Consider the following 21,677-nt stretch of genomic DNA (forward strand, 5'->3'; position numbering starts at 1 on the left):
CAAAAGCGGTGGTTCAGCCTGTAGGAGTTGAAGTTGTTTGAAACAATGTTCGTAGTACTGCTTGACCTACTGTGGCTAGTTGTGCCATTAACACATCTACACAGTAGTGTTTGGTAAATGTATGAGGCGTAGACCAGCTGCCTTACATATTTTGGTCATTGGAATATTTCCAAGAAAGGCCATGGTAGCACCTTTCTTTCTAGTTTAGTGTGCCTTTGGTGTAACAGGCAGTTCTCTTTTTGCTTTAAGATAACAGGTTTGAATGCACTTAACTATCCATCTTTGTTTAGAAATTGGATTTCCTGTATGAGGTTTTTGGAAAGCAATAAATAATTGTTTTGTTTTTCGAATTAGTTTTTTTCTGTCAATGTACTACATTAACGCTCTTTTGATGTCTAATGTATGTAGTGCTCTTTCAGCTACAGAATCTGGCTGTGGGAAGAACACTGGTAATTCTACTGTTTGATTCAAGTGGAACGGTGATATGACTTTTGGTAAAAATTTAGGATTTGTCCGTAGAACTACTTTATGCTTGTGTATTTGAATAAATGGTTCTTGTATGGTAAATGCTTGAATCTCACTTACTATTCTTAGAGATGTGATGGCAATTAAAAATGCAACTTTCCATGTTAAGTATTGCATTTCACAAGAGTGCATGGACTCAAAAGGTGGACCCATGAGTCGTGTTAAGACAATGTTGAGGTTCCATGAAGGAACTGGTGGTGTTCTTGGTGGTATAATTCTCTTTAGGCCTTCCATAAACGCTTTTATGACTGGTATCCTAAATAGTGAAGTTGAGTGCGTAATTTGCAGGTAAGCTGAAATTGCGGTAAGATGTATCTTAATGGAAGAAAAAGCTAGCTTTGACTTTTGCAAATGTAGTAAGTATCTTACGATGTCTTTGGCAGATGCGTGTAAGGGTTGAATTTGATTATTATGGCAGTAATAAACAAATCTTTTCCACTTATTTGCATAGAAATGTCTAGTGGTAGGTTTCCTAGCTTGTTTTATGACCTCCATACATTCCTGTGTAAGGTCTAAGTGTCCGAACTCTAGGACTTCAGGAGCCAAATTGCTAGATTCAGCGATGCTGGATTTGGGTGTCTGATCTGTTGTTTGTGTTGCGTTAACAGATCTGGTCTGTTTGGTAGTTTGACATGAGGCACTACTGAGAGGTCTAGTAGTGTTGTGTACCAAGGTTGTCTTGCCCATGTTGGCGCTATTAGTATGAGTCTGAGTTTGTTTTGACTCAACTTGTTTACCAGATATGGAAGGAGTGGGAGAGGGGGAAAAGCGTAAGCAAATATCCCTGACCAACTCATCCATAATGCATTGCCCTGAGACTGATCTTGTGGGTACCTGGATGCGAAGTTTCGGCATTTCGCGTTTTCCTTTGTTGCAAATAGATCTATTTGTGGTGTTCCCCAACTCTGGAAGTAAGTATTCAGTATTTGGGGGTGAATCTCCCATTCGTGGATCTGTTGGTGATCCCGAGAGAGATTGTCTGCTAACTGATTCTGAATTCCTGGAATAAATTGTGCTATTAGGCGAATGTGGTTGTGAATCGCCCAATGCCGTATTCTCTGTGCCAGGAGACACAACTGTGTTGAGTGTGTCCCTCCCTGTTTGTTTAGGTAATACATCGTTGTCATGTTGTCTGTTTTGACAAGAATGTGTTTGTGGCTTATTATGGGTTGAAATGCTTTCAGCGCTAGAAATACTGCAAATAGTTCTAAGTGATTTATGTGAAACTGTTTTTGCTGAGTGTCCCATTGTCCTTGGATGGTGTGTTGATTGAGGTGTGCTCCCCACCCTATCATGGAGGCATCTGTCGTTATTACATATTGTGGCACTGGGTCTTGGAAAGGCCGCCCTTGGTTTAAATTTATACTGTTCCACCATTGAAGCGAGGTGTATGTTTGGCGGTCTACCAACAACAGATCCAGAAGTTGACCCTGTGCCTGTGACCATTGTGATGCTAGGCACTGTTGTAAGGGCCGCATGTGCAACCTTGCGTTTGGGACAATGGCTATGCATGAGGACATCATGCCTAGGAGTTTCATCTCCATTTTGACTTGTATTTTTTGTTTTGGATACATGGCCTGTATTACATTGTGAAATGCCTGAACCCTTTGTGGACTTGGAGTGGCAATCCCGTTTGCTGTGTTGATTGTCGCCCCTAAGTATTGCTGTGTTTGACACGGCAGAAGGTGTGACTTTGTGTAGTTGATTGAGAAACCTAGTTTGTGGAAGGTTTCTATGACATACTTTGTGTGTTGTGAACACCGTTCTAGCGTGTTGGTTTTGATTAACCAATCGTCTAGGTACAGGAACACATGTATTTGCTGCCTTCTGATATGTGCAGCTACGACTGCCAGGCATTTTGTAAAAACTCTTGGCGCAGTTGTTATTCCGAATGGCAACACCTTGAATTGGTAATGTACCCCTTGGAATACAAACCTTAAGTACTTTCTGTGTGAAGGATGTATCGATATATGGAAATATGCATCCTTTAGGTCCAGTGTTGTCATGTAATCTTGTTGTTTGTGCAGTGGGATTACGTCCTGTAATGTCACCATGTGAAAGTGATCTGATTTGATGTAGGTATTTAATGTTCTGAGATCTAATATAGGTCTCAGACTCTTGTCTTTTTTGGGTATAAGAAAGTACAGAGAGTAAACTCCTGTTCCTTTCTGTTGGGTCGGTACTAATTCTATTGCTTCTTTCTGTAGCAATGCCTGAACTTCTAGTCCTAGAAGATCTATATGTTGTTTTGACATATTGTGTGTTTTCGGTGGGAGTCTGGAGGGAATTTGAGAAATTCTATGCAATAACCATGCTGGATAATTGCCAGTACCCAAGTGTCTGTTGTTATCTCCTCCCAATGTTTGTAAAATTTGCTTAGTCTCCCCCCCACAGGTGTTATGTGTTGGGGATGTGTGACTTGGAAGTCACTGCTTGTTTTGAGGAGTTTTGGGGCTCTGGAACTTCCCTCTATTCTTTTGGAATTGACACCCTCTATATTGCCCCCGAAAACTTCCCCGCTGATATTGGCTTTGATAAGTGGGCCTTGCTTGTGAGGTTGTGGCCTCTGTAGCCTCTGTAGGTTGACCTCGAAACCCTCACCTAAATTGTGTTTTGCGAAAAGTGCCTCTGCTCTGTGGGGAGTAGAGTGCGCCCATGGCTTTTGCCGTATCAGTATCTTTTTTGAGTTTCTCAATAGCAGTGTCGACTTCCAGCCCAAACAACTGCTGTTCATTAAAGGGCATATTCAGCACGGCTTGTTGTATTTCCGGCTTGAATCCTGACGTACGCAACCATGCGTGTCTCCTTATCGTTATTGCAGTATTTACTGTCCTTGCAGCCATATCTGCTGCATCCATTGCTGACCGTATCTGATTATTGGAGATACTTTGTCCTTCTTCCACCACTTGTTGTGCCCTTTTCTGGAACTCTTTGGGTAAGTGTTCTATGAAATGCTGCATCTCGTCCCAATGAGCTCTGTCGTATCTCGCCAAAAGTGCTTGTGAGTTGGCAATGCGCCATTGGTTTGCTGCTTGTGCTGCAACCCTTTTACCCGCAGCATCGAATTTGCGACTCTCCTTGTCTGGAGGTGGTGCGTCTCCCGAGGTATGAGAGTTTGCTCTCTTGCGAGCTGCCCCGACAACCACAGAGTCTGGTGTTAATTGCTGCGTAATATAAACAGGGTCTGTTGGCGGTGGCTTGTACTTCTTCTCCAACCTTGGAGTTATGGCTCTGCCTTTTACAGGATCCTGAAATATTTGTTTGGAATGTTTTAGCATTCCCGGGAGCATAGGTAAGCTTTGGTATTGGCTATGAGTGGAGGATAGTGTATTAAACAAAAAGTCATCCTCAATTGGTTCTGCATGCAAGGTGACATTATGAAAAGCAGCTGCCCTTGAGACCACCTGCGTGTTGGATGTACTGTCTTCAGGTGGCGACGGCCTCGCAGGGTAACAGTCTGAGCTGTTATCTGATACAGGAGCATCATAAAGGTCCCATGCGTCGGGATCATCTTGACTCATTGCAGTTTGAGTCGGGGATTGCATCAGTGATGGAGTGGCTACCGGTGATGTGTGCATTGATGGTGGTGGAGATGGTGGTGGAGTTGTTTGTCTTGCCACCTTTGCCTGTGGCTGCTTGTCCTTTTCTTGAAAGGCAAGTCTTCTTTTCATCTTAATTGGGGGAAGAGTGCTTATCTTCCCTGTGTCTTTTTGAATGTGGAGCCTTCTTTGAGTGTAGTCTGGCTCTACTGATTCAAGTTCTTCTCCGAACTTATGTCCTTGCATCTGGGAGGCAATCCCGGTTCATTTGTGTAGGAACCTGTTTTCGGTTCCGAGGCTGGATGTTTCGGAATCAAAACCTTTTCGGTCGCCTTTTTGGGCTCCGAGGAAACCTTCTTTATTTTCGGCGTCGTGGTGTCTCGGTGCCGACCCATTTCGGTGCCACTCTCGGTGCCGAATCTGCTCGGAGCCGCTGTCTCGGGCCCGAGATTGCTGTGTGGCGGTATCTCGACCGGAGTCGGATGACTTCGCCACAAGCGTGCCCTTTTTCGGTGCCGATGATCGGTCACCTATTTTTCGGGTTAAGCCATGGCCTGTTGGCAGTGGAGTCCCCTGGGCTTTTGTGGTCTTCTCGTGAGTTTTATGTTTCGACGTCTTACTCACGGTTTTCGGCGTTTCTTCGGGATCGAGCTCGTCCGAGTCCGATTCCTGGATGGAGAAGGTTTCTTCTTCCTCCTCGAAACGCCCTTGTCCTGTCGGCGCCGACGCCATCTGCAGTCTTCTCGCTCTTCGGTCTCTTAATGTCTTCCTCGACCGAAGCGCTCGACAGGCTTCACAGGTATCCTCCTTGTGCTCTGGAGACAGACACAAGTTACAGACCAGATGCTGATCTGTATACGGATACTTGTTATGACATTTTGGGCAGAAGCGGAATGGGGTCCGTTCCATCAGCCTTGAAGAGACACGTGGCCGGGCCGACCAGGCCCCGACGGGGGATTGAAAAAACCCCGAAGGTCCACCGGAGCTCTTCAAAAGTCGGTGTTGATCTGTTGTAACTAACCCGATACCGAACGCAAACAATACCGACGATTTTTCCGAGATTCTAACTAACTTTCTGACCCGAAACATGGAGCGAAAAGGAACACGTCCGAACCCGATGGCGGAAAAAAAACAATCTAAGATGGAGTCGACGCCCATGCGCAATGGGAGGAGTCCCTCGACCTCGTGACTCGAAAAGACTTCTTCGAAGAAAAACAACTTGTAACACTCCGAGCCCAACACCAGATGGCGGGATGTGCGCAGCATGTGTATCTGCAGCTACACATGCCATCGAACATATATATATATATGTATGGCCCACTAACCACCCCCCTTCACAAACTAATTATTTTACAACTCATTGTTATTCTTTTATGTACCACCTACTTCCTTGCAGGCACAATGATTCTATGTAGTAGTATTTCTGATGGACATGCTTAACATGGAAATAAATACAAACACCAATAGAGCTGTCTCACACACCTGCATACTTTATGCTTATTTCTGTAACGTGAACATCATCACTGCTTATTTCTGCAGTAACAAAACGTTCTTAAAGAAAGAGTATTTGTGTAACAAAATGTTCTGCCAATAAATGTAATGCTAACAATTTCCAACCTCAAAATCACTCAAATAAAACAAACAAATGAAGCACAACAAGGTACTGCAAACCACGTATACCAAATATTTTGCATTTTTATTCAGCGTCCTCAAGTACATTAATGCAGCTGGTACAAACCCACAAACTTCATGTTTAGCAGCCGCATGTGGGTCTCAAAATGCAGCAATATTTCTGAGTGCCAGAGGACACAATGTAACTTGAGTGACTAGGATTGAAATCATTCTCAATGAAAAATACAAAACACAGAAGTTATTATACAATTCTGTATTTAGTGGCTCTTTACAGAACTTGTTGTTTTACTTTAACAATGTTTTTCAGTTTCCTATAGAAACTGAATACAGTACATTAGCCTAACAAAAATTGCCCACATGTCCACTAGCTTTAGTGCAACTGGATTGCTATATTTGAAAGGCTAAGTGCTGATTCAAATCCTGTCGCACTAAAGCTCAACCTAGCACACTCACAAGAATAGTTATCGCAACGGTATTCCTATATTTTAATGCTGTGTCTTAAGAGACCACCAATGTTCCCATGAAACGTGTGAGTTTGGAGCCTGCTAAAGCTAGAAAATGATCATGGGTTTGGGATGCTTACCTCTACTGATGGTCAAATGTGATAGTTGTGCAATATGTTATTGTTAAACACTGGCAAAATGTTAAATATCCATAGAGGAAAGCTGTACAGCCCAAGGCTAGGGGGAATTACGTATGCTTTTGTTTTTTAATGTAATAGTTTAGTCTCATGATGTGTTTTGCACATGGTTGTATAGATTTAGAGCAAGGAGCTCCTCTCTGGCTCCAGCCAAAGTATGAAATGTACATCATCAATCAGCACAGGTCTAAAGTAGCTGTTTTAACCATATTAGAGAGTAGTCAAGAGTATTCCACGTTGGGTCTGAGGGTTTGAGCCATGCCAGATTTTCCATATATTAACATAACTCAAAGTTACATACAGTTAAACTATGGCAACGAGATTTAATTGATAACCACAAATTATGTAAATTATTCCCTTTTGAAGTACCAGTGTTGAAAACTCCTGAAGAAAATCCTTTCATATGAGAAACAACCAGCAAGTGGGTCATGTAGGAAAAGGAAGAAAAAAAACACTCATTCTGTTTACACTTTATAAGTCACAAGGTGAACAGAAAACAGGTCTGACATTATCCGAAGTACTATATTAGAAGTGTATAGCTACTTTTTACTACTAAGCAACTTGTGAGGAGTCGCCACACAGTTGACCCTTTCCATGAAGAATTCATAGTTATAAACAGGATACAATACTCCAAAATGTGCAAAGTATAAATATGTGATGGCATATGACATTATCTTTAATAGTGGGACAGAACGTCAATAGCCAGGCTATGGGAAACATTTAAGTATTAGTTAAAACACTCTTTTTTCAAAACTATTGTTGCTTTTTTAAGTCCCAAGGAAAGCACGGTTAGGGCAGTTAAGTTGTACTTTTTCTTTGCAGTGGAACTCTTTAATGCAGAATAATCTCACTGGCATTAGGCCTTCTTAGACATGTACTATAATACCAATTTGGAACTGTCACCTTAATTATCACACAATTGTGGGGAAGTGCTGTTAAGTTTTTATAAAAAGCATGTTGAGGTACCAACAAATGCATACAACTTTTAAATGCATCTACAAATTTAAGATTTGCCTGATTTGTTTTACATTTCTCAGTGCTTTGTACAATACAGTTTACATGTTCCAAAATATGTTTATTACTTAAAGTGTAGACAATGTTAACAACAAATTTGAGCCAAAGTTCTGTATTTTGTGTGTTCCAACTCATACACTCAAACTCGCTCAGCTACTGCCACAGTTTCTGAAAAGACTAAAAAGCTACTTCTTTGCCAGGTTGTTTTCACTTAACTGAGCAAGAAAAAGTCAAAAATTTGATCTTGCATTCAGTAGATGTTTTCATAGCAAAGCCAGCTTGCAAGAGGTGGCACGTTACAGTTTCTGTATCATCCATCTGAGCTTTTGAAGTTGTTCCAAAATGTTAAATACACGTTTCCAAATGAACAGAAAACCCTGTTGTCAAATCTCTACTTTTTAGTGGACATTTCACCATGTCAAAGATGTGGAATGAGATTTGTTGTTTACCATGCTAACTTTGTTCAGAAAGGCTATTGCAGACATTTCTACAACATTTACACTTGCACATGACACTCTGCATTACAAATGTTTCAAAACGTACCACCAAAACGAAATACAGACTTGAATGGCGTCAGAATTTCAATTTTAGAGTCTTGTTCGGACTATAACAAAGTCTCTTTGAAGGGTTGTGATGCACTGTCTTGCAGACAAATGTGGAAAAACTGTGATTCAAAATGTACTAAATTTGGTCAAGTCTTCTAGTGCTTCTTGATGGCTTTGAACAATTGTCTTTTAATCTCATCCAGTGGCAAACTACAGGACTTCAGTGTACATTTAATGACAACTGCTACATCATGATCATTTTATAGCTATCTTTATTATCAAAGCAGCTTAAGCTGTTAATAAATTCAATTTTATTAAAATATCTAAAAGAGTTCTATAAATATTCTTCTTCTAAAAGTGTTCCTGGTTTGAGCAAGAGTCCAGAGCAAGTGTGCATTGTTCTCTCTTGTATATCAACATCATTTTTCCCCACTACCAACATTTGCCTAAGTGAAACAGGTCAGGCGAATTCCTTGTTGCACTCATTGGTTTCATAAAGATGCAACAGTCAAACAAAAGAGTTAATTAGAACAGTTCAGAATGGTAAAGGTTCAAAACTCCCACTCTAAGGATTCCTCCTTATTTGCCGCTCTCTCCAGCCTGTGGATGATGTTGTTCAAGTTGGCAATTTTCTCATGTCTCCTCTGGTTATTAGATGTATGCTTGATGGGTGGGTGTGAAGATCCCACATCTGTAGAAGGACTTGAGCTCTGAGGCTTGACAGAACTAGGGTTCGGCAATGAAGGGGAAATGGGAGCAGAGGAAGATGGGATGGGAGAGACGGACATCATGAGACCAGGTGAGGATGCTGCTGAGGGTGAGTTGAGAGACACCTCTAAGCTGCAGCGGGAGGACTCGGAAGTTGACTTGAAGCTCATTGGGTCACTGTGCAGTCTTTCCACCGCTTCACTGTCTTGCTGCATGTCGAGCGCAGTACAGTCTGGAATTCCAGACTTGTGAACCTTGGGATGCAATGAGGTTCTCCTTGTAAGAGCTCTTGCACTTTGTATAGTCTTTTGTGAATCTTGACCACAAACTTCATCAGTTTGCTCTTCCTTGAAATCACTAGGATGATCAGCTGAAGTGGAAACACTGTCTATGTCTGCATCCACACTGCATGACTCACAATGTTTGTAGCAAAAATCACCAGCAGCATTTTCCACTTCCTCCTGTTTAATGTTGGCCAGATTCCCCTCTCCTGTCGTATGACGGGTAGAATGGATAGAACTATCACACTGCATGGAGTGCTTGAAATGGTTACGTACAGGCTTCCTGTCTTCTGAGTCAAAATCTGGACTTCGAGGAATAGGTTCTCTGTAAGAGTCGTTAGCCGATATAAATCCATCAGAACTGTTCAGTTCTTGGTCTGTATCATTGTCCTGAAGTCCTTCCACTAACATTTCTCTGCGCATGCGTGACCTGCAAAGGAATTGAAGCAAATATTTAATACAAGAGGTGAGCTGTACTGGGCCTTAGGCACCATGGTTGACATTAATTAAACAATACATTTTAGGTAACTTCCTGCATTCTGCACATGTACACTTGAGAGCTCAACATTACCACGGCACCTACTTTCTTTCTGACTTATCAATATTAACTGTGTTTGTAACATCTTAATTTCTAAAATAGTTAGAAGTATTATACCTAACTAGGTGGGTGTACACATTTTCATGATCTTGGTGCTGTTCCACAAACTATGTGAAAAAAGTGGATGCTGGACTGCAGCATCCACTCCCCTCGGAACCAAACACATGCACACACAAAGCTGTCAACAAAAGCAGACACTTGAATGAGTCCCTTTATTCCTGGTCTATAGATCTGCACATAAATGTGCACTAGCATGCCACAGGATAGCCAGATGCACATAAATGTGCACTAGCATGCCACAGGATAGCCAGATACTAAAAAAAAGCATTAGCATTTTGAATTATAATGCATTCATCTGACACTATACACATCCACAGACTGAAAAGTCCAAACTTGCAGGCAAATATTTTCAATCACAAAAAACCCAAATCCAAGAAATGTCTGAATTAGGAATAGATGACAATCTCCCTTCCATGTACTGCTCATGGCATTACAAATGGCGTCTCTAATCACATCATATACCGTGGATGCCTTGTGCTGTGTACAATAAAAGCTATCCTCAAAAGGTGTCCCCTAAGAGACACTAAATGCACTCTGTTTTTTATAACCAAATGTTATTCATTAAATGTAAATTATAACAATAAATATAGTGCAATCCCGATAGTGAAAATAATCCAATAGACATACATCACAATTCAGTACACCATTCACGCTAATCCATGATTTTATGATGTTTGTGAGGGCAACCTCTTGCTGTATAAATAGGCTCTCCTTGTTTCAGACACCAGTCCTTTGCACTACACCATTTGGCAAAGGGAGGGTGGTCAGCAGAATTCCAGTATCTTGGAATGGCTCTTTTGGCTTTCATGATACCAATCCCCAGTTAGGATTATAAGATTTAAAATTCTAATGCTTTAATCTCACACCACACGCAAACACAGACTGAAAGGTCCAAACATGCAGGTGCATATTTGTACTGTGATTTAGTAGGCTATGTATAAAAGGTTTCAATTGCAATTACAGAATTGCTAATGTGACATGCTAATGGTAAAATAAGTAAACTAAACACTCTTCCATGTTAAACCCCACAGAAATCTGTGTCCACACTGTGATTACCCATTCTGGTGGGTTTAACTGGTAACAGGAGGAATTATGTGCAGCAACTGGGTCCTCAAACACGGTTGCCAAAGGTTTGGTGCAGTACCTGTAATTATGAAACCAGTTGATGACAGTGTTTGTCTTCAGGTTAAGCTGGAATGATAGCAGTTCAATTGTCTGTTGAGACGGATAAGGCTCTCGCTGATAAGCCTTCTTTAAAGCCTCCTTCTCTTCCAGAGCAAGAACAACACGAGGCTTCTTCATGTGGAGAAGGCTAAAGTCATGCGCCTGGAGGCTTGGACTTGTGCACTCGGAGCGGGTAGAGGGAGATTCACTACCTGATCCAGGACTTATCAGTCCATAACGCCGCTTCAAATATGCTGAAAAGGACAAAAGGACAGGGTTTATTTAAAAGAAAGTTGGCAGCATGTGCGCCGACAACTGCTTCTGGTGAGGAAACACATTGTGACCATGTAAACCTTCAAGTATGTCTTCTAAAGTCAACTCATGGTTTTCACTGAATGGAATGCACACTTGTGAAGCTACAAATGTTTAAGGCACAACCTTCTTAAAGAACAACTACTCACTCCTGTAGTTTAAGAATGTTTGGACCTTTACTTACACATCCCAGGCAAACTGTAGTAAAGTACTTTTGCCGTTTAATCCTGTACAATGTTCTGCTACCTTTTGGCTAAGTTTGTACTGTTTAAAACACACACATAAAGTGTATACATACTTACATCCATTTTAGTGCAAGTACCCAGGCAATTTTGAAAACAAAGCATCTCCAATCCTGTAAAAAATACTGACATGGGTACACTGTGTAGGGGTTCACATAATTGTATGGGACTTACTACAGGAACCACTACTTGGATCACTGGGACTAGGGGCGCTGTAAGCTTAAACTCGTTGTGAATATGGTAAGAATGGGCTGACTCTGCCTGGTTTGAGATGCACTCAGATGCCTTTGAAATTTAAGCAGGAAGTAGCAAACGGTTACAAGTCTTAATAGGGAACCAGCACTTTACCTAACAACCTTCCACAGTAGCCATGTGAAGTGGGAAAGAACCACATCAGCCGTGAACAAGTATGATCCATTAAACATTTAGTACATGTGCTGGAGACTCGAGGTGTTCATATTCACATGACTTTTGTACCATAAAAAGAAGGTACAGCTCACCTTTCTTCTCCATTTTCTTCATGTCTCTGAGCCTTTCAACGTTGTGGGGGTCGTTGAGCCAGATCTGCATACGGACAAAAGGTTCTCTGCCTTTCAGGCTCAGCTTGTGCCAGGGTTTAGGCCTGGATAGAAGGTCTGACACTGAACCTTGAGTCAGACCCAAAATGCTCTCTCCAAACAGCCTTTGCCCTGTTTTTCAAAAGAAAAAATCTAAAGTGAATTGCATGATGATGAGGATTAGTGACATAATATCACTTGTCGACATATGTAATTCTTTGCATCTGAGAGTACATCTTGCAGGTATTTCTATGTGATACTCCGCCTATTGTTCTTTGTACGTCCATTACTAATCACCTTTATGACGTACACAAGGACAGTGATTTGCTGTGTGATATTTTTCCTTTCAGACTAAGACATAATATTTTGGGGTACTGTACCATCTGAAGTGCTCACTAGACGTAAACTGCTCCCCAAATGAGTGATCAAAACATCTGCTAATCCTCACAACTTTAACAAAATCAACAAAAAAAAAATCTCCAGATGCTTTGTGTTACAACTGAGATATGCCTACATTACATGGAAAGCATTTAGGTCAAGTTCAGATGTGGAATTTTGTGAGTGAATTTAACAAGTCTGAAATGTTCAGGGGAGGAAGTTGAAGAACATTATGCTATCTACAACAGGGCAAACCTTCCAATACTGAATTGCAACACTGAAGTTATTTTGTTTGTTTGTAGGTTTAATGACTCGAGATACTAGAGCAAGTTTGTTTGGCCCGTAAACAAAGTGTGTTTTTGTGCTACGTAAATTTGTGCTACAGCTCTTTTTTTTACTACAAAATGCAGTTCACAAACCTAGGGGTGGAAGTCTCCTCTTCTACCTTTCCCATCTTTCTATTTAGAGATCTCCACACATGTAAGTTTAATACTTAGAAGTAAATGTTGGAGGGACCGGGGGAGTGGCTGAAAAATGGGCAATCTTTAATACAAAATAAGAGGGGTTTAGAGACGTGACCGGAGAGGTTTAGCGAAGGACATGCTAATACACAAACCCACCCACAAAAGAGTAAGACCACTGCCAAAATGCCACAAAATATTTGTAAATATACTCCAGCTTATTAAGTCCACACTTAGGTGCAAATCTGTACTGAAAATTGTGGATTACACATTTAAAATTATTTTAAAAAGTACATTTACATATGGATAAATCTGCACTTGTAAATATACCTTTGTGAATAGGGCAAACTGTGCAGATGTATAATGTAACAAAAGGGAAATACACAATCGTTATCTCCTAAATAATGGGATCGTATTTAAATATGGAATAAAGACTGATATATTGATCTGCAGCTTCAATCTGTCCCAAAGATCATAATTTTATAAGTAATTATCTGTACTGATTTGTTTCATATTGTATGCATTCCACTGCCTCTTTCCCAAAGTGTAGAGCAAATATTAATGACTGTGTACCTGTTATGCCTGTAATATGGTGGCCAATTCAGATTTGTGAAAAACTTGACCCCCAAAAATGCATGTGAGCAAGTGCAACATCAAGACATGAAGAAGCCACAGAGTGTAAAGTGCTGGATTTTGTATTAGGAATTGTCTTTTGTGTCTGCCATTGACCCTAATTAAAGCATACAGTTTTTGCTCGGTAGGAGTGCAGAGATCAGTTTAGTTTAAACCACCCACTCTGCCTCTGAACAGTCTAGTCACAAAGTAAAATGTGTTAGTTGTCAGGCTGTTACCTGTCAATTGAGAAGTGAGGTAGGAGCCCTGGTTCATCCTACAAAATTGATTAGTTGATTTCCATATTTGCAAACCACACCGCGTCCCAGAGGTTTCCTAACGCTGAACTCCCTGACAATCTGCAAAGGATCTTTACTAGTTATTGTTACTTATGAAGGAAGTTTTTAGTTTTGTGAGTTGGCTAAAAGTGAAACTCTACTGGAATAATGTTCCAAAGAGTGGAATCTCTTTTAAGAGGAGGAGACGTCACCCATCCTTGAAAGTTGGCATTTGGAGACGTTCAACAGAACTGGAGAGGTGGAGGGTCTGAAAAGGTGAAACAAATGAAGTTTAGCCCTGAAAATGGATACACAGATACATTGGACCTGTGCCAGAAACTGCCTTATGAAACAGTGGAATATTCCTAGTGGGAAACCAGTGAAAACTGCTGGCTGATGTATGTGGAGGTAGGCTCTGGAGAAGATGAGCATCCATGTTTGTGTGGTCTGCAACTGTCATTTTAAAATGTTTTAGGTAAAACCAGGAAAATCGCATTCCTGATTTCTGAAGTCTAATCTGGATACCAGAGAAGCCCAAACTGCTATCTGCTTGTCCATAGGAGGTAAATAAGGAAGGGTTTTTCTGAGGCTTTATTAAAGCTGTTTTGTTAACATGGGGTATGAATGTCAACTATAACGCCTAACTTCCAGACAAGAGTAGGAGTTATACCTAATCTTGGGGGTTAGCAAGCCAGACCAAGGAGATGGTTGCCTGCTTAGCTGTAAGACCTCAGTCTTAAATGTTTCAAACAGTTCCCAGTTATAATGGGGCACATACATACTTTTCTGAAAAGCAAAGGCGTTTCCACTTAGCTGGATCAATTGTTGTGTATTGTCAATGTAGCTTAAGAATGTGAAGCCAACGGACCTTTTGAGGGGTGCAAGAGTAACTCTGTTTAATACTGATCTCTGCCGCATTTTAAACTGTGCCCCAGAGGTAAAATACTCTCTAACCCTGGTAAACACATGGGGCATGCAGCCCAGCTGGTGATGCCAAGTTTCAAACCTACAGTCTTTACATGTCACCGTGGATGGAGGTCAACCAATTCTGGTTTCGCAAAACTGATGACAGCAGAGAATTACCATTATGGAGAAAGTGGCACTGACCTACAATCACTTCACAACACTTGCTGCACGATGGCCGCTTTAAACACAACATTTCTAAATCAGGTAATGTACTGCTGCAGGAGATGAATATGTAATCTCCTGGAGTGGAGGTGAAAACTGTTGACTGGTATTCCTAGAGTCAGACAATACTATAGGAAAGGGAATCACTGAACAATAACTCCAGGTGTCAGTGATTCAGCAATCAGTGGTAAGGCATGTTTTTTGTAGTATTCATACAAAATACGGCCCAAGTTTAGGTTTTCTAGATACTCTGGTAAAGTGTAGGCTCAATATCAACTTACTAACTCAAGACACCAAACTTGGTGTACTGAAACCCATGAACTGCAATCAGTCCTGACAGACTCCCAGGAGTATTTATTGTTAGTATGTTCCAAAACTCTTCATAATGAATAGACACACTCAAGGATACATACTAGGAATATATTTCATGATTTTGTTAACAATAAAATCCTATTCTAGCACAAGTAACAAGTACATAGCTGGAACTATAAGATAAATAAAACATTGGCAATGAAAGCAATGAATAAAATAAACAAAATATTAAACAGAACTGCAACACTGTAACAGTTTTTCAAACTGATAAGGCTAGGCTGGCCCTGAGGTGCCTGTCTGTGGCCTTCACAAAGGATATTTACAGCTTCTGGTGGCTCAATCCAAGGTTCACAGGAAATCAGAGATTTCCTCCATGCCTTAAGTTTTTCTGTACACTGTTAAAATCCACTTTTCTGATTATTTTGAGAAGGGCAGTCCTCACATTGAATGATGTGAAACGCAAGAAATAACATAATCTTGTTGCACCTTCATCTATTTCTATAAAATGATATGAATTATGTGAAGTAAATGTTATACCTTATACATGTGCAAACAGTATTAAATGCAGCATGTGTTTATAAATGAGAAACGTGCACTCAACTAAAAGAATATATGAAATGCAATAATGGGTACATAGGCAGAAAATGCAAGGTATAAGCCCGGATGTGGTGCAATCTCTAGCCCCATCTTCATGGCCTATGTACAGGCAAAGAACCAAACTCCATGTCTTTCTGGGAAACAGGCACCCTGGAAAGAAGGCGTGTTTAGTTGTCTCTGAGTCCCTCAGTTTCACAGCACAGGAGACTTATTGCCTTCCACTTCAGCTGAATCATTCCAACTGTCAGAATTAACAGTCCGGGGCGGTTGTCTTTCCACAAAAAGTTGGGTAACTGTTTTTCTAAATTTAAGAAAGTATGGGCATGTGATCAGAATCACGGGACGTTGAGCCGAGGCCAAAGCTCGAACCTGGTTACCCTGTTCCAAATGCCACATCCTCTCCACTTATCTTTTGGATTACGGACAGTCAAGGTGAAAGGCACCACAGATTCATAGCATACTCTTGCAGTTATACAGAAATTATTCAACTTCCCATAATGTCCTGCACTGCTCAGCCTGGTCGGTGGTGAAAGTAGCCAGTAAAGTTCCTTGTTAAGACACCGGATATCTCCCATACTGACAGTGGTACTGTATATACTTCACCTGTGCCATATAATTTACCTGTCTCATGCCCGCCATCTGTTCATTGACAGAATTCTTTACTATAAGACTTCACTTGTCCCCCAGAGTATGTCACTGTCTCTACCCACGTCAGTAGAGGGCCCTTGTGAGCAGAACCTGTGTTGATATAAACGAGCAGACTTACTCTGACCAGAACCACCCGGCCTCTAGACTAGGTCAAGAGTGAACAGGTCACCTCCAACAGGGTCCTCATAAGAGACACCATGGGAAGCATGCAACGCCTAAGAGCGTAGACTGCAACTGTGCCACATGTAGTTGTAGAAATGAAAGCACGTTTCTTCTTGTGAAGCGTGGTACTTGCTGTGCCGTTAGTCTGTAATGAATTCTCATCTTGGTTACAAAACTTATTTCAAAGATATTCTTTTGTAAATGAACGTCACCTGAGAACTGTGACTACTACTTTGGACTTTTTTGTGGCATGCTGGGCTATTTATACTGGTCTCTGAGTCCCAGCAGTAGCATGTGTCATTAGTAGTGTTGAATTTTGATGGTTGCTCTGTATGGCCAGCTTCAGTTTGACTGCTTCCTGTGGTTCCCTTGCAACCAACCCACCAACCTTACAGCTAGCAGGCCCACCCTAGAAGTCAACATCATCATCATGAATTTTGGGTATCCATGGTTTGTAGAAGTGTCAGGCTCTAGCTCTAGTATTACAACAATCATTAACAACAAGAAGTACAGGGAGGTCAGAGCATCAATCCTTAAGTCTGATACGTTCTTGCACTTATAGATCAGGGAGACCTGAGAGCAGTGTTTACTCCTGAAAATCGAGATCAGATTGACCTGCTCATGTGACTCCTTAACTTTAAATCAGTGAAAGAGCATAAATGACAGTGACAGAAATATGCTCAAAACATCCTGTTTGAGATTATTTCTCAAATTCTTAGAAGCCTGAAAAAAAGACGCAGTGATCGATTTTGTTTTCTGATTAGAATGCAAAGACCACAAACAGAACTTAATAACAATTTCACGAGTAATATCAAATGCAATTAATAAATGTGTTTGTGGAGTAGTAGAAGAAGAGGGCATTAAATGGAGTAAGTAGATTTTTGGTGTTTCTTTTACGTTATGTAGAATTGCATTTGGCCTTGACTGGTTGTCTGGAGAATGGCTGGCTATAACTGGCAATGTGATAGAAGTTAGTTAATCACTGAAAATGTTACCTGAATATTTCCTGATTTTCAAATTTGTATTTATGATTGAAAACTTGTAGCAAACTTCTCAGTATATTTTGTCATGGCTTTTTATACACTGGCAAGTTTGGCTGACAAAAATTATGTTTCTACCAAAAATTCGACATTGTTGGATGAACTCTCACAGCCTAAGCTACCACTGACGTGCTTTGGTTTGCTAGTTTGGCCCTGTAAGTGTTCTCTTTTAGACATCTGTGCAGTGTTCATTCATATGACAGAAATGGAGCAAAATCATCTGGTATAGCTTCCTCATAAGATCTGACGGGCAAGCCAGGGCCTTGGCTCAGTTTCGAATTAGACCTATCTTTTTCTGGGCAGTTCTGTGTTCTATTCCCTTGAATGCCATTTGTGATGTCATACGCGGAGAATGCTTTAGCAAACTGTGTGCTTGGTTTGCGGCAAACCTGGCTAGTTTTGACAGCGCACCGGGTGCCGTGGTGCACCGATTGGGAACCGCTGCCTTAGGAAGTGCTGCAAATATTTATTGCATTCATTGGGGATTGATGTTCAGTATCAACTAAGGGACTCAGCAACTAAAACTCAATATTAATTGGCTTGGGAGAGTTTTGGTGGTAGGCACTCACCACATCATGAGCAGCACTGGGTATCTTGTCTGAAGCTCCTCAAAATATTTTTGAAAGTTACTCGATTTAAAAAGCATGATAGACCGTTTACATGGAACTTAAGGTAAGTTAGGTGGGTGCCACATTTGAGGTACAAGCTCCCCTCTAACTTTCTGTTTTTTATCGACACTGTACACATTACAGAAATTTGGATCATGAGCTTTTAGAGGTTTTTAGAGGTTTTTCCTTACTTACTGTCTGCTACCATTAATATTGTTGGCGTTTAATCTGAGGTTAAGAATGAAAATTGGGAAATTATGATATGTATCCATACCCAAGTTATTGTCCGTCAGCACTTCTTTGACCTTCTTCGTGATAGCATAGGTGTCCAGCTCAGGGGACATGGCAACTATCTCCTGGATCCCCGCCGGAACATGGTTGTGGTGGTACACCTTCACACTCTGCGATGAAGGGGGCGATGTGCTCTCTGGCTGTTGATGCTCTTTACTGCTCTCCAGAGATGCACTCAGCGATTCTTGGGAACTCTTGTCTGGCTCTGAGGGACTGAGTGGTGGCGATGGGGAGGACTGTGTCTCTGCAGGACTTTCCTCTGCTTCTGTGCAAATGGAACAGAAGTCATTAGTGCAGCAATACAACACGTACTCAAATCTAAATGCCATCTCACCTCACACTAATTATGGAGATTATGTTTAAAATCATGAAAAGAGAACATTTCAAGCAATTACTTTGCAAAAACCCTAATAAAAAGAGAGAACTGTGTTATTGGCGCTTTCCGCCTCACTTACTGAACTAGCTCAGTCTAGTTACATCTGTAAAACGTGGTTACATTACCACCCTCATCCTTCCTTAACTGGATCCTTGACTGGTGTGCGCTTAGACAGCCCACCTGAAACAAGTAACTGAGGTGGTTACAAATCGCTGTATGCAGTTCCTCTACACTTTGTTTCAGATCCATCTTTATTACACCTTCCTCAACCCAGTTCTGACTTTAAAGCGAGATAACCCTTTCCTAATAGCGTGTAATTAACAGTATGTGTCATTCAATGAGTACAGATAATGAGATGGGCTGGTAGAATGGATGAAAGCAACAGCAAAAACAAAATGCATATGTGGTACTGTGGGTATTTACTCTAGACTCAGGGTACTTGTACCCTGTCTCATACACATAAATACGTATACAGTTATCACATCATGAATACAAAACTTAAACAAAAATACTTTACAAACAATCGTAAGTGTCCCAGATACTATTCTCACACAAGAAAGTGCTTTGTGCTATTAGGATAATTCAATGGCATGTCCACAGAGCATAAGCATGTGGTTTCTGATCAAGATTTATTGCACAGAGTTAGCTTTATCCCTCAAATTTAGCGTATTGTCAAATGCATGCCACACTCAACCTCCTCCCAGCCCAAAAAACAACAACAAGATAAAAACTGATCCCTAACTCTCATCAATTCATGGCAGTCCATAAACTGTATGCTGCACTGACTTCAACACTGTGGCACAGGCGATAGGGCCTATCTTTCCGGTCAATATATTGCCATGCCCCAGTGATCTTAAAGGAAGGAAAACAACTTTATGAAAACAGCGAAGAGAGTCCTTTTTCACTGGGTGAAAGTTATATAGCCAAATTAGGTTTTTGGAGCATGGTTAAAATCACTTGCCTAAAAAACACAAGATTTCTCTTGTAAGAATGTGATATTGTCTTGCACTATGCATGTGAGGCAATGAGTGTGTGTACAGTACTTGAACTGTTTGTCAATTAGGGTCATAACCAAGAATGTTTCTTTTATGTCGAAGCACTGAAATGGCGTATGCATATGCTTAAGTTGCCCTAAATCCTTCCTTTCCTGGTCACCCACCTATGAGACCAGAAAGTGTCAGAAGGGACCCAAGCCACTTGCTTTCGCCAGTTTATAAACTCAGCTAGTGCAGTGCCACAGGCAGATCTGAGGGTGCATTCCAGACATATAGCTTCATAAGCCACTGAGCCCCTCAGCTTGAAAATGCTTTAATTGATTTTCAAACTTTAGAGCCCTAGGCACATGCATATATAGATTAGCATCACATGAGGTACCCTAAATGGGAAAAAAAACATATGTCAACAGCGCATTTCACTACTTATGCTCGTTTTCTTTCTACATGTCAGCATACACCCTAAGCAGCCATCAAAAATTATCTTTCCATCTGCATCCCTGGACTGTAAAGATTCGGAAACATTGCACTGCCATCCTTAATTTCAGCTTTGTCAAAGTCATAAACTGGGAGAATCTTTGACATAGAGGTCTTCTTGGAAACCAATGCTGAGCTTTCACCACTCTGATAATCCACATCAGACAAACTGATACAGCAAGGATACTGCACTTCTTGACATCAGCTTGGCCTCAGACCAAATTATGACCAATAAAAATGCCCAAATAATTCTAACGCTCAAACAAGTGCAGCTTGTGAGCTCCAAAGGACCAATTATGATGCTTTCTGCATCCACCCATGTATTTTGGCTTATTCCCAGATTTACTGACACTAGTAAACCTGGGAATGCAACTAAGTGCTATGCCTTCCCAAGAGTAACGCAACAACGGGTAAGCATCTGTACAAGGCATGTAGTGCAGTAGATTCACATGCTCTACGAAATCCCGCCATCTAGTGTTGGATCCAGAGTGTTGCAAGTTGTTTTTCTTCGAAGAACCATTTTCGAGTCACAAGAACGAGTGACTCCTCCTTCTCGGTAATACTGCGCATGGACATGAACTCCTTTGTTAAATTGTTTTTTTGCAGGCGGGTGAGAAAAGGAGTGTAGAGGAAGAATAAAGAAAGAGGTGTCCATGCAAATGTAACTACATATGTACAAGTATATACAAATATAAAGTAACTGGAACGGCCACAGGCTTCCGGGAGGAGGGAGGGCGCATGTGAATTTACAGCATTACATGCCACGAACAAATGCTTACTGGGTAAGTTATATTTTCTGTTTGATTGCATGTGTGGTTGTAGGTTCACATGCTCTGCATAGACTGTAAAGCAGTCCCTCCATAAAAGCCAGGGCACTCCCAAGCAGACCGAGAGCCTGTGCAGCCTACTGCGCATGTGTGTTTGGCCGGCCCAAGATGGCTGGCCAAAGACACATGCGCTCGGGAGTGCTGAGTACTCCCCCTCAGTGCACACCACCCCCGTGGCCCTGCCACTTTCAGTACGAAAGGAGAATAAACATGGTTTATTCTCCTTTCGTTCTGAAAGGTCTGCAGCTTCTGCTGCTGGGGGGGGGAGAGGGTTAGGGGGGTTCGTGGCAGCACTCCTCCACCCTTAAAGAGAAGCCGCCCCTAAATGGTTTGCCCCTCAGCAACAATTTGCTGCCCTATTTTGCTGCACTCTTCTGGGAGAAACAGGAGGAGTTCCTCCATTTCATCCCAGTGGCCCGGTCATCATACCTAGCTAGTAAGGCCTGTAAATTGGCAATAGCCAATGGTTAGCTGCCGGTGCACCCACCCTTTTGCCGGCAGCATCTACATTTTTTCTCTCCTTGTCAGAAGGACAGTCCCTTATGGCCTGGCTATTGCCACGTTTTCGTGCAGTGGTGGCTACTATAGAGTCTGGGGTGACCCGTGACATAATGTATACTGGTTCTGAGGGAGCAGGCTTATATTTTTTTATCTACTCTGGGAGTGATAACCT

General features: G+C 41.5%; 1 protein-coding gene across 4 annotated transcripts in view; it reads right to left on the reverse strand.

Moving 5' to 3' along the window:
* Nucleotides 1-5,739: 5,739 nt before the first annotated feature.
* CUX2 (cut like homeobox 2) overlaps nucleotides 5,740-21,677 on the reverse strand; it is a 661,979-nt gene continuing 646,041 nt past the window's right edge. For all 4 annotated transcript variants that reach the window (XM_069214853.1, XM_069214854.1, XM_069214855.1 and 1 more), the window contains 4 exons: nucleotides 18,316-18,597; nucleotides 11,761-11,949; nucleotides 10,687-10,960; nucleotides 5,740-9,314 (listed from right to left, as the gene is read on the reverse strand). In XM_069214853.1, coding sequence (XP_069070954.1) covers nucleotides 8,447-9,314; nucleotides 10,687-10,960; nucleotides 11,761-11,949; nucleotides 18,316-18,597 — 1,613 coding nt within the window. In that variant the 3' untranslated portion in view covers nucleotides 5,740-8,446. The remainder of the gene's footprint in view (nucleotides 9,315-10,686; nucleotides 10,961-11,760; nucleotides 11,950-18,315; nucleotides 18,598-21,677) is intronic.

Source organism: Pleurodeles waltl, chromosome 11 (assembly GCF_031143425.1).
Source record: "Pleurodeles waltl isolate 20211129_DDA chromosome 11, aPleWal1.hap1.20221129, whole genome shotgun sequence".
Classification (NCBI taxonomy): domain Eukaryota; kingdom Metazoa; phylum Chordata; class Amphibia; order Caudata; family Salamandridae; genus Pleurodeles; species Pleurodeles waltl.